The sequence below is a fragment of the Melanostigma gelatinosum genome, assembly GCF_949748355.1.
Source record: "Melanostigma gelatinosum genome assembly, chromosome: 8".
Classification (NCBI taxonomy): Eukaryota; Metazoa; Chordata; class Actinopteri; order Perciformes; family Zoarcidae; genus Melanostigma; species Melanostigma gelatinosum.
This window is the reverse complement of record NC_136641.1, coordinates 26,362,553-26,375,252: the sequence shown is the minus strand read 5'-3', so window position 1 is coordinate 26,375,252 and position 12,700 is coordinate 26,362,553. Positions and strand designations below refer to the sequence as shown.

Here is a 12,700-nt window from a genome sequence, read left to right as displayed (position 1 = left end):
ATTTAATCTATCAATATGAAATATGAATTATGATTAATATTACTGTTATGATTACATCATATATCACTGTTTCTCACTGTAGCTCAACTGGTCTTCTTTAATGTAATCATGGTATGCATGTGGTGAAGACAAACTTTGGGTATTGTTGTGTTTTGCTGTTAGTGTGAACATGTATTGGATACATAATATGTAATGGGGCTGTAAAGGGAAACATTAAAGGTTATTACAACCTTTCTACTGTATCGTATTGTGACGGGTTGATCTGAAATAAAACTATTCTTCTCTTTCTTCTGTGTCCTTGTGCAGCTTAACTCGTCCTGCAGCAGATGTAATCATACACGTGTTTTTCAACTCTGACGATGCTTCTGCTAAATATTTCAACAATGGATTGTGTTGTCAACGAAAAACCTTTTGTGAAGAAAATGTTAAAATGTGAATGGAGTCTGGCAAAAATCATGAGGTGATCCAAGTCTCAGGATCTATGCAGAAACATCACCATGGTGCAATGAAGACACACACACACACACACACACTCTCCAACGACAGTCTATCGAAGTAATAGTAAAAACATTCATGCATATTACCACCTATTAAAGCTGCAACAATTCATAGTTGATTTAAGTTTCGGTAACTTGTGCAATCTTTCACTTATCTAAGCTCTCATTTTACTGCAGCAGGGTCTGTCGCCGTGGTAGAGACCTGTCAATCACTGTGTAGCCCCGCCCCAAATCATACCCTGCTTTATGGTCTGTTTGACTCTAAATTAGATTCGATTAGATTAGATAGTTACTTCATTAATCCCGCAATGGGGAATGTTTTGCTACAGCAGCATTTATAGGTACAGGCAGGGGCGGACTGGAGTAAAAAAGTGGCCTGGGAGTTTACTGTCAGACCGGCCCACTCAATGCACGGCACGTATCGAACAGTCAGTGGCCTAAAGTGGCCTGGAAAAATACCCATACACTTAACATTATTTTGGATGATTACAAAGAAATTACATCATATGTTTTTTTTAAAATAACATTTGGATCCACCAATTTGCCTGGATGGACACATTGAATAAAATAATACTCGCTATTGTAACACTCCAAGGTAGGTATAGTTTGCTGGATGCAGTAAATAACACTTTGACAAACACGTCAGGACATCTTATTATAGTCTCAGTATAATATATATATGATATAATAATATATATATGATATAATAATATATATATGATATGATAATATAAGAATATATATATCATGTAATAATATATATATATCATATAATAATATAATAATATATATATATCATATAATAATATATATATCGTATAATAATATATATATCATGTGATAATATAATAATATATATATCATATAATAATATATATATCGTATAATAATATATATATCATATAATAATATATATATCATATGATAATATAATAATATATATATCATATAATAATATATATATCGTATAATAATATATATATCATATAATAATATATATATCGTATAATAATATATATATCATATAATAATATATATATCGTATAATATATATATATCATATAATAATATTCACTATAATATAAAACACACACATATATGTATAATTATTTATTTATAACTATATATCATGTCTCAGCAGGTGCTTCATGTCTCTCACTCCCTAACTGCTGGATCCGTCCCCGTTGTTTTAAAAAGCTAAATAAGTTATTAGCATGAGGTCATGCAGCTAGCTAACCTGTCTGGTGTTCAGCTGGAGAAGCTTCACATGTACTGCTTCCCTTTCCCGCTCGTCTGCTGTCTGATTGTACAGTTTCTCCGCGAAAGTTCTCCTCTCAAACGGCTGGCGCTCAGAGACTAGTCCAGACAGAATCCAGTTTATTTATATTTGAGGACGCTGATTGGCTGAATTGTATGTCACTCATTTATATCTTTAATCAGCATTAAAGCATCATTGGCTAAACTGCTTCATAGACCCGCCTCTTTGGGGCAGATTGCATGCTGGGTGTGTGATTGTGTGTGTGTGTGTGTGTGTGTGTGTGTGTGTGTGTGTGTGTGTGTGTGTGTGTGTGTGTGTGTGTGTGTAGGGGTGCTGCCGGCTCACAGATGGAAACCATGAGTGTGAATACAGATCGCGAGGAGTAGTATAACTCAGTCAGCAATTATTGACTTGAAGTATCAGAGTCCATTTAACGTTTTCTGTGAAGCATAGAATATAGTTGGGGTCGGCGATCTCAGAGCGAGGGCCGGTTAATGATGGAGGTGGACCGGCCCAAAACCCCGTCGGCCTACCGGTATCCCCCATGGCCAGCCCGCCCCTGGGTACAGGCAAAGCAAAGCAATAAAAATTAAAATAACAGTAAAATATTAAATATAAAACAATTGCACAATATATACAATACAATAAAAAAATATTAACTTAACTAACTAAACAATAGTGCAAAGATTTAACAAACAAACAACAACAACAACAGTGTAACAGTGTTCAAGTTGTGTGATTGATTTGGCCAGAGGTGATTTGTTATAGAGTCTTATAACAGTGGGCAGATCAATAAAAAGAGTACTCCTGTACTCCTTGTCCTCCTCCACCATGTCCACATCCTCTCCCAGAACTCTCAGCGGTTGTGGAGCCGTCGTCTTCCTCCTGAAGTCGACCACCATCTCTCTGGTCTTGGTCACGTTCAGACGCAGGTGATTTCTACCGGCCCACTCCACAAAGTCCTCCACTACTGCCCTGTACTCCTCCTCCCGTCCGTCCCTTACACACCCGACCACTGCAGAGTCATCAGAGAACTTCTGCAGATGCATGACACAGAGTTGTACTGGAAGTCAGTGGTGTACAAGGTGAACAGGAAGGGAGACAGAACAGTTCCCTGTGGGACTCCAGTATCACTGACCACCACATCAGACAGCACACGGCCCAGTGGGACAAACTGTGGTCTGCTGTGAGGTAGTCAGTGATCCAGGAGACGCTGGACGCGTTCACCCCGACCACCCGCAGCTCCTCACTCAGCAGCACTGGTTGGATGCTGTTGAATGCACTGGAGAAATCAAAGGAAGTGATTCTCAGAGAGCCACCGGTTCATCCAGGTGCGACTGAGCTCGCTGCAGCAGGTAGATGATGGCGTCGTCCTCTCCCACACGAGGCTGGTATGTAAATTGCAGAGGGTCCAGTGAGGATTTCATCTGCGGTCGGAGGTGGGCCAAGACCAGCCTCTCCAGCACCTTCATCACATGTGATCTGAGGGCAGCGGGTCGGAAGTCGTTGAGGCCAGATGGTGTCGTCTTCTTAGGAACAGGAACCAGGCACGACGTCTTCCACAGCACCGGGACTTCCTCCTGCTTCAGGCTCAGGTTGAAGAGGTGTTGCAGGACATTAAACAGCTGGGTGGCGCAGGTCTTCAGGACCCTGGGGCTGATGCCGTCAGGTCCTGCAGCCTTGCATTGGTGGAGTCTCTCCAGCTGTCTCCTAACCTGGCCAGTCGGGGGTCAGTGGTGGAAGAGCCCTTTGATGTTGAGGGCTCTGTGTCCATGCAGCTCACCTGGGGGGACAGAGAGGGGAGGCAGCAGGGGTGTTTGGGAGGTGTGGTGTGTGAAGGACACAGATGAGGGATGTGAACTAAACCTATTGAAGAAACAGTTTAGCTCACTGGCCCTCTCCTGGTTGTCTCCCTCCAACCTTGAAGCCAGTTATGTGCTTCATCCCGGTCCACACCCCCCTCAAGTTCTTACCACAGACTCCACTGCTGTTTTATGCTTTTTTAGTCAGGCAGTTAGTGAACAGCAGCACTACGATGGAGAAATCCTTCATTACCCACACATGCTGTGTCTGAGTACTTGATTTGGGTTTTTAGTTTGGTGGAAAATGTAGTCAACTAAAAGCAGTGATTGTGACTTCTTTTTTTGTGGTACATTGCAATTGTGACCCAACAACTTAATTTTTTTGCATTCTTTCTTTTTTTGTTAAAAAAGCTATTGTGACATTCACAATATCCAGAAAATAAAAAGTAACTAAACTTCGAATCCATCAACAGCACTAGCTGTTAATGGATTCAGGTCCAAATCTTGACATGTGCAAAATATTGGAATCCTACAAATATCTACACACAGAATGTATATAAGAAGTGGACGTAGTCACTGCAGAGTCACTCATCGGTTTATGGACCGCCGTTTTGAGACCTCGAGTTCAGCATGATGGCGATCACCATGTCTTATTGTACTGATCTCCATTCTCTCATGCCACTTCTGGTCCATACTTGTTGTGTTTTTACCAGAACATGTTCACATACTTTAATGTTAAAAAAATAATTTTCTGTAACCAGTGTAGCATTAAAGCACGGGGTGTTAGCAAGCTAGCTAACTAGCCTGCTGTCCGCTAGTTAGCTAGCTAGCTTGTCAATAACAGAAAATGAGCCAAACAAAGTTGTCACTCATCTGACAGTTTAGTTAACACAGAAGTTAGTCCGCTACGAAATACGCAACGGTAACATAAAAATGGCCGCCGCTCTGACCATCCTGTTGAGATGAATGAGTGAAATTGTCTGTTCCACCCCTATTCTATTTCTAGGGAGCGAGCATGCGCGATACCAAGAACCTGAACTCAAAATGGAATTGAGTCCTTCATTTAATTATTTACACCTGTGCTTTTTTCCGACTGCAACGTGTCAAAATGTCTTCCCTGAAATAAGGCCTATTCCCCAACGCAAACCATGACCATCCTTCCATCCACCAGATGCCCCTCGGAGTTTCTCTCCTCTCCCACGTCACCTGACCGACCCCGCCTATCAACACACCTGTTCCCACCTCCCCCATCTGCTCTGCAGTTGCCTGGCCTTCCCCACCTGCTTCTCATTCCCTCATCAGCCTCTCGCCACATAAACCGGCCCAGTTCCATTCGTTCCCTTTCAGATCGTCAAAGTAAGGCCTCAGGACTTTTCTAGGCTCCGTTTGTTCTGCGTTCTTTAACATGTTACCTGCCTGTTTTTGAAACTTGCCTGGTGTTTTTGCCTGTTTGTACTGACTTCCTGGCCCACCTCACGCTTCTTTGAGCTTTTGTATCTTTCTTTTCTTTCTTTTCTTTGCCATAATAAACGCTGAACTGCTCAGTTATCTGAATTTGGATCCTCACTGTCACCAGCTGGACCTTGGCCCAGAAATAAGGTGAGATCATGTCGATGACGCTCAGAAAACCAGCCACTCAGCCCAGTTAGATCACATTTCTGATGTCAGCTGTCGAGGCTTCTGACATTACAGCAACGAGAATGTCACAAAGTGTTATCTGCACACTTAAAACCACCATCCAAGACCTCCGAACCAGAAAATGTTTTCTTACAAGACAAAGTCGGAGCTGATTTCTTGCAGTTGATAGAAGCTTTTATTTGGGTTTAGGACTGGAGGAGAATATCACACGTCACTTCTGGACTCATCTTCAGCTTTATCTTAAGATAAATATTTCTGCTACAACTTGGATAAACCAACACCAAGTCCCAACGATAATATTCCTGGAGATGCTCCTTTGTTGGGATACAAACTACTTCTTTAGCCCAAAAGTTATGACAAAAGAGAACACAGTGCTTAGTGGAGCATAGAGTACTTGTTTTACTGGATCACTTACTGTAACGCAAACTGTACTTTTAAAGAACTGAGCAACATTGTGACAGGCTATTGTTATTAAAACACATTACATTTAGTCCATTTCATCTGTATTAGGGAGCTGCTTTGAAACTACTTAAACATCCATACTCCAACATACTGAGAAATGAATGGTGGAGAATTACATGACACAACTAAATAATGTAGTAATAACTTGTATTCATCTTCTTCTGTCTCTGTGTGTTCATGTCTCTCTACAGCTGTTTGACTCCTGCCTGACTGTTGGGCCGACATAGTACCAGGTGAACAGAATGGCGCTGGACCGGGTGTTGTGTCGAACAATGTTTCCCGTCGATAGTTTTCCCCGAAATCAACTTGAACCAACACAGGACGGAAACGCACATCGACGGGGGAACAGACTTCGACACAACACCTCTGGCAACAGCTGCATATAACAGCTACATAAATTATATCATGTGGGGAACGACCTGGTTTTTGACACTGTTGCTATTTGCTTTTTGCTTTTTTAATTTTTTTATTTTACTTACCGGTAAATTGTATTTTATAGCCAAGCAGGACTGTAGATGCACCTGTTGGATCCGTCTACTCTTCAGTGAGCTTGAGAATTCATGCCATAACAGGGAAGCTTGTGTAAAGGGATCATTCTGTGTGTTTCAGTGCGTTAATGAAGTTCCAGACCTGTCGGGCAGGAAGAACATCTGCAGACCCACAAGCTTTAGTTCAAAAACTATATTTGTCGGTACATCGAGAGCATTTGAATGATCGAGTGACTGTTTTCAGTTATTTAGACTTATTATGAGCATTGAAAGGATATCTAAGAAATGGTCAGCTGTACCTCATCTTCACTGTCTGCTCATGTTGTAGATGAAATGATAATTAAGGTGCAGTATCAAAGCCACAAGAAATGCATCCAATTACATGATGCTGATTTTGAGGAATTCATTTCTGAAGGTACATTTCCCAATTGGTATTTGACTTGAGATATAATTTGTTTCTGGCAATTATATTTTCTCATCCTGCATCATCAGGACCCACGTGGGGGAATCAAATGTCACTGACTGAGTCACGCAGCACTTTAATGCTTCTGACGTGTGTCTGTTTTATTTGATTAATAACTGATTATATGCATCATGAGTATTATTAGACTTAAGCTGCACAAGGACACAGAAGAAAGAGAAGAATAGTTTTATTTCAGATCAACCCGTCACAATAAGATACAGTAGAAAGGTTGTAATAACCTTTAATGTTTCCCTTTACAGCCCCATTACATATTATTTATCCAATACATGTTCACACTAACAGCAAAACACAACAATACCCAAAGTTTGTCTTCACCACATGCATACCATGATTACATTAAAGAAGACCAGTTGAGCTACAGTGATATATGATGTAATCATAACAGTAATATTAATCATAATTCATATTTCATATTGATAGATTAAATACAACGTGATTCCCAAGAGCCAGTTTCAAAAGATAGAATGGTTCGAATCGTTGGCACCAATAAAAGAGATTTAAAATCAAATGAATAAGTAACAATGAATGCAGTCGGTGAGGAGAGATATACAGAATGATAAGTAGGAAGCACAACAAACACCAAAAACAACCTTCAATCAAACATCACTCAGAGTCAAAATAATATCGAGTCAGATGAACACATTAACTCACACATTAACATAAAAACCAAACACCTCTAAATATTTAAAATCCCTCAACCAAAACCTAAATGTTCACTTTGTTGGCGTGACCGTGAGCTGAATGATGATTTGTTAACAGAATTACACAACGGCCGGCTTCTGGTGTTGTTCAGCACTGATTCTGTTTTAAACGTGATGTAATAATCAGCTGCAGATGGAGAAGTGAGTCTCAATAAAGCTGAGTCAAGATGACTCAACCAAAACAAAGGTATGTGTTTGATATTCAACAGGGCTTTAATATGTAATAATGATCCTCATTACGCTTAAATCATTCACTTTTGGAGAAAAATGGTGTAAATAATTTTAGAGACCTCAAGATTTAGGCTGAGCTGTGCTCGTTAACACGCTCACCTTGTTGAGTGTCTGAATATCAATCAACCATAATGAGTATCGGGGAGGAATGACTTTCTCTTTTCAAATTGAATCTTCATTTTCCAAAACTTCACATTCAGTGTTTTGGATATTTCCTCCTGGGCTCCGGTCTTCCTCTGTGTCCTACAGCATGTAAATAAAGAGAAAAGTGCATCAGTATCAGGAACAAGAGCAGAGTGAGACATCACTGAAGCAGAAACTAGACTGAGCTGGTGCTGACATGATTTGTCGATTGATAAAAACGAATTCACGAATAATTAGTCAAACAGCGTTGTGTGAAAGTGAAGGAACATTGGTCGGATAAAACAAGCTATATGAGACCTTGGACTTTAGTTCATTGTTATTTTCCCTCTTCTCTTACTTCTACAGACCAAACTATATCTGAGTCAACTGAGAAAATAATCATTAAGACAAATAATCATGAGCAGCAGAACTGGACAACACGAACTGTTGATCCAAGATCCCAGAGCTCTGATAGGATGTGACATGATTAATCTCTCCTTCCCTCCTCATGTCCCATCCTTATACTCATACTTTAAATATATAATATTTAACAGCCTAAATCGAAATATTACCTTAAAATTTGCCAATTTCGTTTCATACCACCGGACCATGTGGTTGTAGGCGTTCTTCACACTTGTTTCTTCAGTCTTCTTCACACTTGTTTCATCAGTGTTCTTGTAGTAAAACCTGATCAGCCACTCAGAGAAGATTGTCGGGTGAAACACGGACTTCTGGAAAGAATGAAAGCAGCATACATTAGAATAATGACATAACAGAGGAGGCCTTATAAAGAAAGACACACGAGATAATGCCACGATAGATTAAGATTAAAACTGTTGTGGTGTAGTTCTGACCTGGTGTTCGGGGAGCTTGAATGCTACATCAGGCTTTCTCTTCTTGTAGAACCGCATCTCATCGATGGGGTTCTTGTTTTTCGCCCCATAGTCAAATTTAACGATCTAAAAGAGACAGAAGACAGACGCCTGTTTTTACTTTCACATGTAAATTATACCAATGAAGGAAGGCAACATCTCACAAATTAAAATGATATTTTAAGAAAGGTGAAGTGTAGCAGGGGAAATTACCAGTTTAAACCTATAACATAATAATCACTTCATGTTATAAAGGAATAATAAAAGATTTATTATTGTGTTCTGTTTTATGCTGTAAGATGGAAAAGAAGAGAGAGAATAAGAGTAGAAAGGACATGTTTCTGTGCAAAGTACAAAATAAAAAGTTGTACTTAAAAGCTTAAACATGTCCGCCATTCTGAGCGTCCTGCTACGTTGATTTAAATGTGAATGTCTCTACTCTTTTATTTCTATGGTTCTCACCTTGACTGAGTAAACATTGTGGGTGCAGTGACATATGAGCAGACAGGTCAGCAAAAAGATGTAATCAATAAAATGATGACTGATGTAGTGATGTCTGTTCGAGCCAATCAGAGAATTTCACACTATCTTCTAACCAATCGTGATGTTCCAGCAACAGACATGCAAAGTAAACAGATGGAGTGAAATAGAACGTTGCTCAACATCTGGACAATATCCGTGACTGATGTTACTGTTGGTGATTGTTTTCTCTGCTTGCAAGTGTTGAGAATAAACCCTGAACAGACATCTCTCTCTTGAGTTTATATTACAAAATTCCCACCACATGAACTAAAAGTAATTGGACTAAAAACTAACGTGAACTTCAAAGTCCTCTGCTTTCAGTCCGCAATCCGGACAGTCGGCCAATTCCTTAGGGAGAGAGAGAAAAGGTGAGTAGTGGGAGGGACAAGAGATTTGAAATTCATTCCAACTTAACACATAATACTCTGTTCAACATGAAGCAGTTGAAATTGAAAACAGTGTTTTGGCTCTCTGTCCACACTTTTCTCACCCAGAAATAGAGCCACAGCTTATATACCTATAAAAGAAACATCTGGACAATATCTGTGACTGATGTTGCTGTTGGTGATTGTTTTCTCTGCTTGCAAGTGTTGAGAATAAACCCTGAACAGACATCTCTCTCTTGAGTTTATAGTACAAAACTCCCACCACATGAACTAAAAGTAAATGGACGAAAAACTCACGTCATCTTTAGAGTCCTCTGCTTTCAGTTTGTCCTTCTGACAGGCGGCCAATTCCTGTTGCCAACGATGTTTAATTTTCTTGGGGAGAACAGGTGAGTAGTGGGAGGGACAAGAGATTTGAAAGTTATTCCAACTGAACACATTTTACTCTGATCAACATGAAGCAGTTGAAATTGAAAACAGTGTTTTGTCTCTCTGTCCACACTTTTCTCACCTAAAGATTGAGCCACAGCTTATATACGTATAATAAATGTGAGTGTTTGAGGCTCGTCACAGGGAGCAGGAGGGGACTGAAGGGAGGTTTAATGCGCTGGCACTCAACAGAGGGAGCAGCTGTGTCTGCAGCCCGTTCACAAGCAGGAGCTGTGTGGCTGTTGAGCTGAGAGGACAGTTCAACTCTCTGTGATCATTACAAATGTTGATATGGATGATGCAGCACAGCTGCTGTCATTAACCAGTGTTTATGTTACGACTATAAGATCATGATTCTTCAGCCAGGATGTCTGTCCACACCGTGCCAGATATCAGCTGTGATGCAGAGTTTGGTTGTTTGCCAACTGAGAGTATTAAGAGGTTCATTATTTTTCTTTTTTACTGATTCATATCTTACAAATCACATCGTAATAAACAGAAGATTAAGAAAAGTTTAAGTAATTAGACTGAAAAACTCACCTCTAGAGTGTTTGGTTTTTTGCTTTTCCATTCGGTAATCATGGCCTTAGGGAGGGAGGGAGAAAAGGTTAGAGATGGGAGGGACAAGAAATTTTAGATCAAATTAAAGTGAAATGTAACTTTGTCTCTGTGTTTTCACTCTCTGTCCACAACAAAACAGCAATCATCACAAAACACCAGGACCTGTTGCATAAAACTCTTTAGATTCACAACTAAAACTGAGCGTACACACAAAGACAGAACTATCCACTGTTCTCTATGAATGAATGCAGAAACGCTCTTATACATTCGTTTGCATTTCAACATGTGTGGCTGCTTCAGCAGTCATTAGACCTGTCACAGAGAAGAGCGGCAAAGAAAGTGAAATTTCAAAGATTGCGTCACATCAGCAAGGTTCTCCAACGGTGGCAGAGCAGCTGTCATTACATAATTCATCACACAACAGACATCTCTCTCTTTAGTTTATATTACAAAATTCCCACCACATGAACTAAAAGTAATTGGACTAAAAACTCACGTCAACTTCAAAGTCCTCTGCTTTCAGTTTGCAATTCTGACAGTCGGCCAATTTCTCTTTCCGACGACGTTTCATTTCCTTGGGGAGAGAGGAGAAAAGGTGAGCAGTGGGAGGGACAAGAGATTTAAAAATGTGTTCCAACTTAACTACTCTGATCAACATGAAGCAGTTGAAATTGAAAACACTGTTTTGTCTCTCTGTCCACACTTTTCTCACCTAAAGATTGAGCCACAGCTTATATACGTATAATAAATGTGTGAGTGTATCAGTGGCGGGCCGTCAGGGCCTGCAAGGCCTTTTCTGCTGGCCTAAACAGAATCACAAAGTTATTTCTATTTTATAATTGAATAACTTTTCTTAAATACACTACATGTATTGTAATTTATAAAAATATTTTTCCCATTATCTTATTTCCTCATTGCACAGCTACTGTCTTCCTCAGTTGCTCTGCTTCCAGTGCAGCTTGTTTTAAGTAGAGCTTTTATCCAATCAGATCTCACCTCTGTGTCTCTAGGTAGAACAGAGGCCTGCAAACTCACAAGTGAATCCCTTTGCAGTTTAAGTGAATGGGGACGATATTGTTGATTGTCATAGTGTTCAACCAATCAGATCTTTAGTTTGACATGTTGGGCGTATTCTTTGACGTGTCAGCGCTGCTAGCTGGCCTATAGCTACGTGATTGGTCAGTGGGCTAGCCTGACGTGTTGGGCGGTGACAATCCCAAAATCTGCTGCCTCTGTGAGTGGACATTTTTAGCCCTCGAACGCATTAAAACCTATTCAAGAAATACAACTAGGGAGGCTCGACTGTCTTCACTGGTGTCCATGAATGTAAAAGGACTTCTTACTGGAACTTCTTCTTTTCGTTTCACTGAAGCGTGATGGTTATATGACAGTTTCCCATTTCTTTACACAGTCCTTTGCATTTTTATTGAACACTGCAAGGTCTTTTGAGTTGCAAGGGTTGGGTAGTAGAGGACAGACAAGTCAATGCTCCATAGTATGGTCTGCTTCTCCACATTCACATGTGGTTGGGCCAGCCTTGTAGCCCCATCTGACCAGAGCAGCTTTTGATCGTCCCGTTCTTGTTCTGAGGCGGTTTAGTGTTTTCCATTGAGCCTATGGTGCTTCTGGGCCAGGGGGAAGGTTTTCAGTGGGGGGTATTCTCATGACAGTTGGAGGAGGGTCATTCTCAAGCTTTAACCTCCAGAGTTGGAGTCTGGTTTCTTCCCGAGACTTTCTTAGGGGCTGGACATGGCTGAGAAAGCTTCTTCTTGTTTTAGTCCTCGTTTTAGTTCCGGAACTACTGGAACTAAAACGCACGGATGTACTGAACAACCGTGAGATTAAACTCTCTATTAACAAAGAAAGGAGGATGCTCTTTGTCTTTAAATAGTGAACAGCAGCTCTGGTAAGTTAAATGCGTTTGTTTTTACATCTGCAGTAGCTTTAATATGCTTGTATATATATGATTATTTGTACAACTTGTTTTTATGAAGATGGATTTTTGTTTGGTTTTACATGTGATAGGAACTATTGTTACGTCCAATCTGGCGACTTTCCAAACCCTCTTGGCGACTTTTGTTTTTGTCAAAAGCTACTAGCGACTTTTTCTGGTGTTGTTTTGACTCTGACGTTAAAGCACGTACGTTCTGCACTGTCGTGAACCGCCCCAAAGCACTCGCAGGCAGTCACTCTCTCGCGCAGCAGTCCCAGCTCCAGTCAGAGAAGAGAGGAGACACACTCTTGGT

At 40.4% G+C, this 12,700-nt stretch overlaps 1 protein-coding gene across 12 annotated transcripts in view; it reads right to left on the bottom strand.

Annotated features, from left to right (window-relative positions):
• Positions 1–6,779: 6,779 nt before the first annotated feature.
• LOC306781046 (deoxynucleoside triphosphate triphosphohydrolase SAMHD1-like) overlaps positions 6,780–12,700 on the bottom strand; it is a 34,291-nt gene continuing 28,370 nt past the window's right edge. For 10 of the 12 annotated variants that reach the window (XM_079273685.1, XM_079273684.1, XM_079273690.1 and 7 more), the window contains 7 exons: positions 10,951–11,028; positions 10,434–10,478; positions 9,762–9,839; positions 9,373–9,426; positions 8,539–8,643; positions 8,257–8,415; positions 6,780–7,804 (listed from right to left, as the gene is read on the bottom strand). In XM_079273685.1, coding sequence (XP_079129811.1) covers positions 7,724–7,804; positions 8,257–8,415; positions 8,539–8,643; positions 9,373–9,426; positions 9,762–9,839; positions 10,434–10,478; positions 10,951–11,028 — 600 coding nt within the window. In that variant the 3' untranslated portion in view covers positions 6,780–7,723. The remainder of the gene's footprint in view (positions 7,805–8,256; positions 8,416–8,538; positions 8,644–9,372; positions 9,427–9,761; positions 9,840–10,433; positions 10,479–10,950; positions 11,029–12,700) is intronic. The other 2 variants (XM_079273688.1, XM_079273689.1) reach the window with 2 other exon arrangements.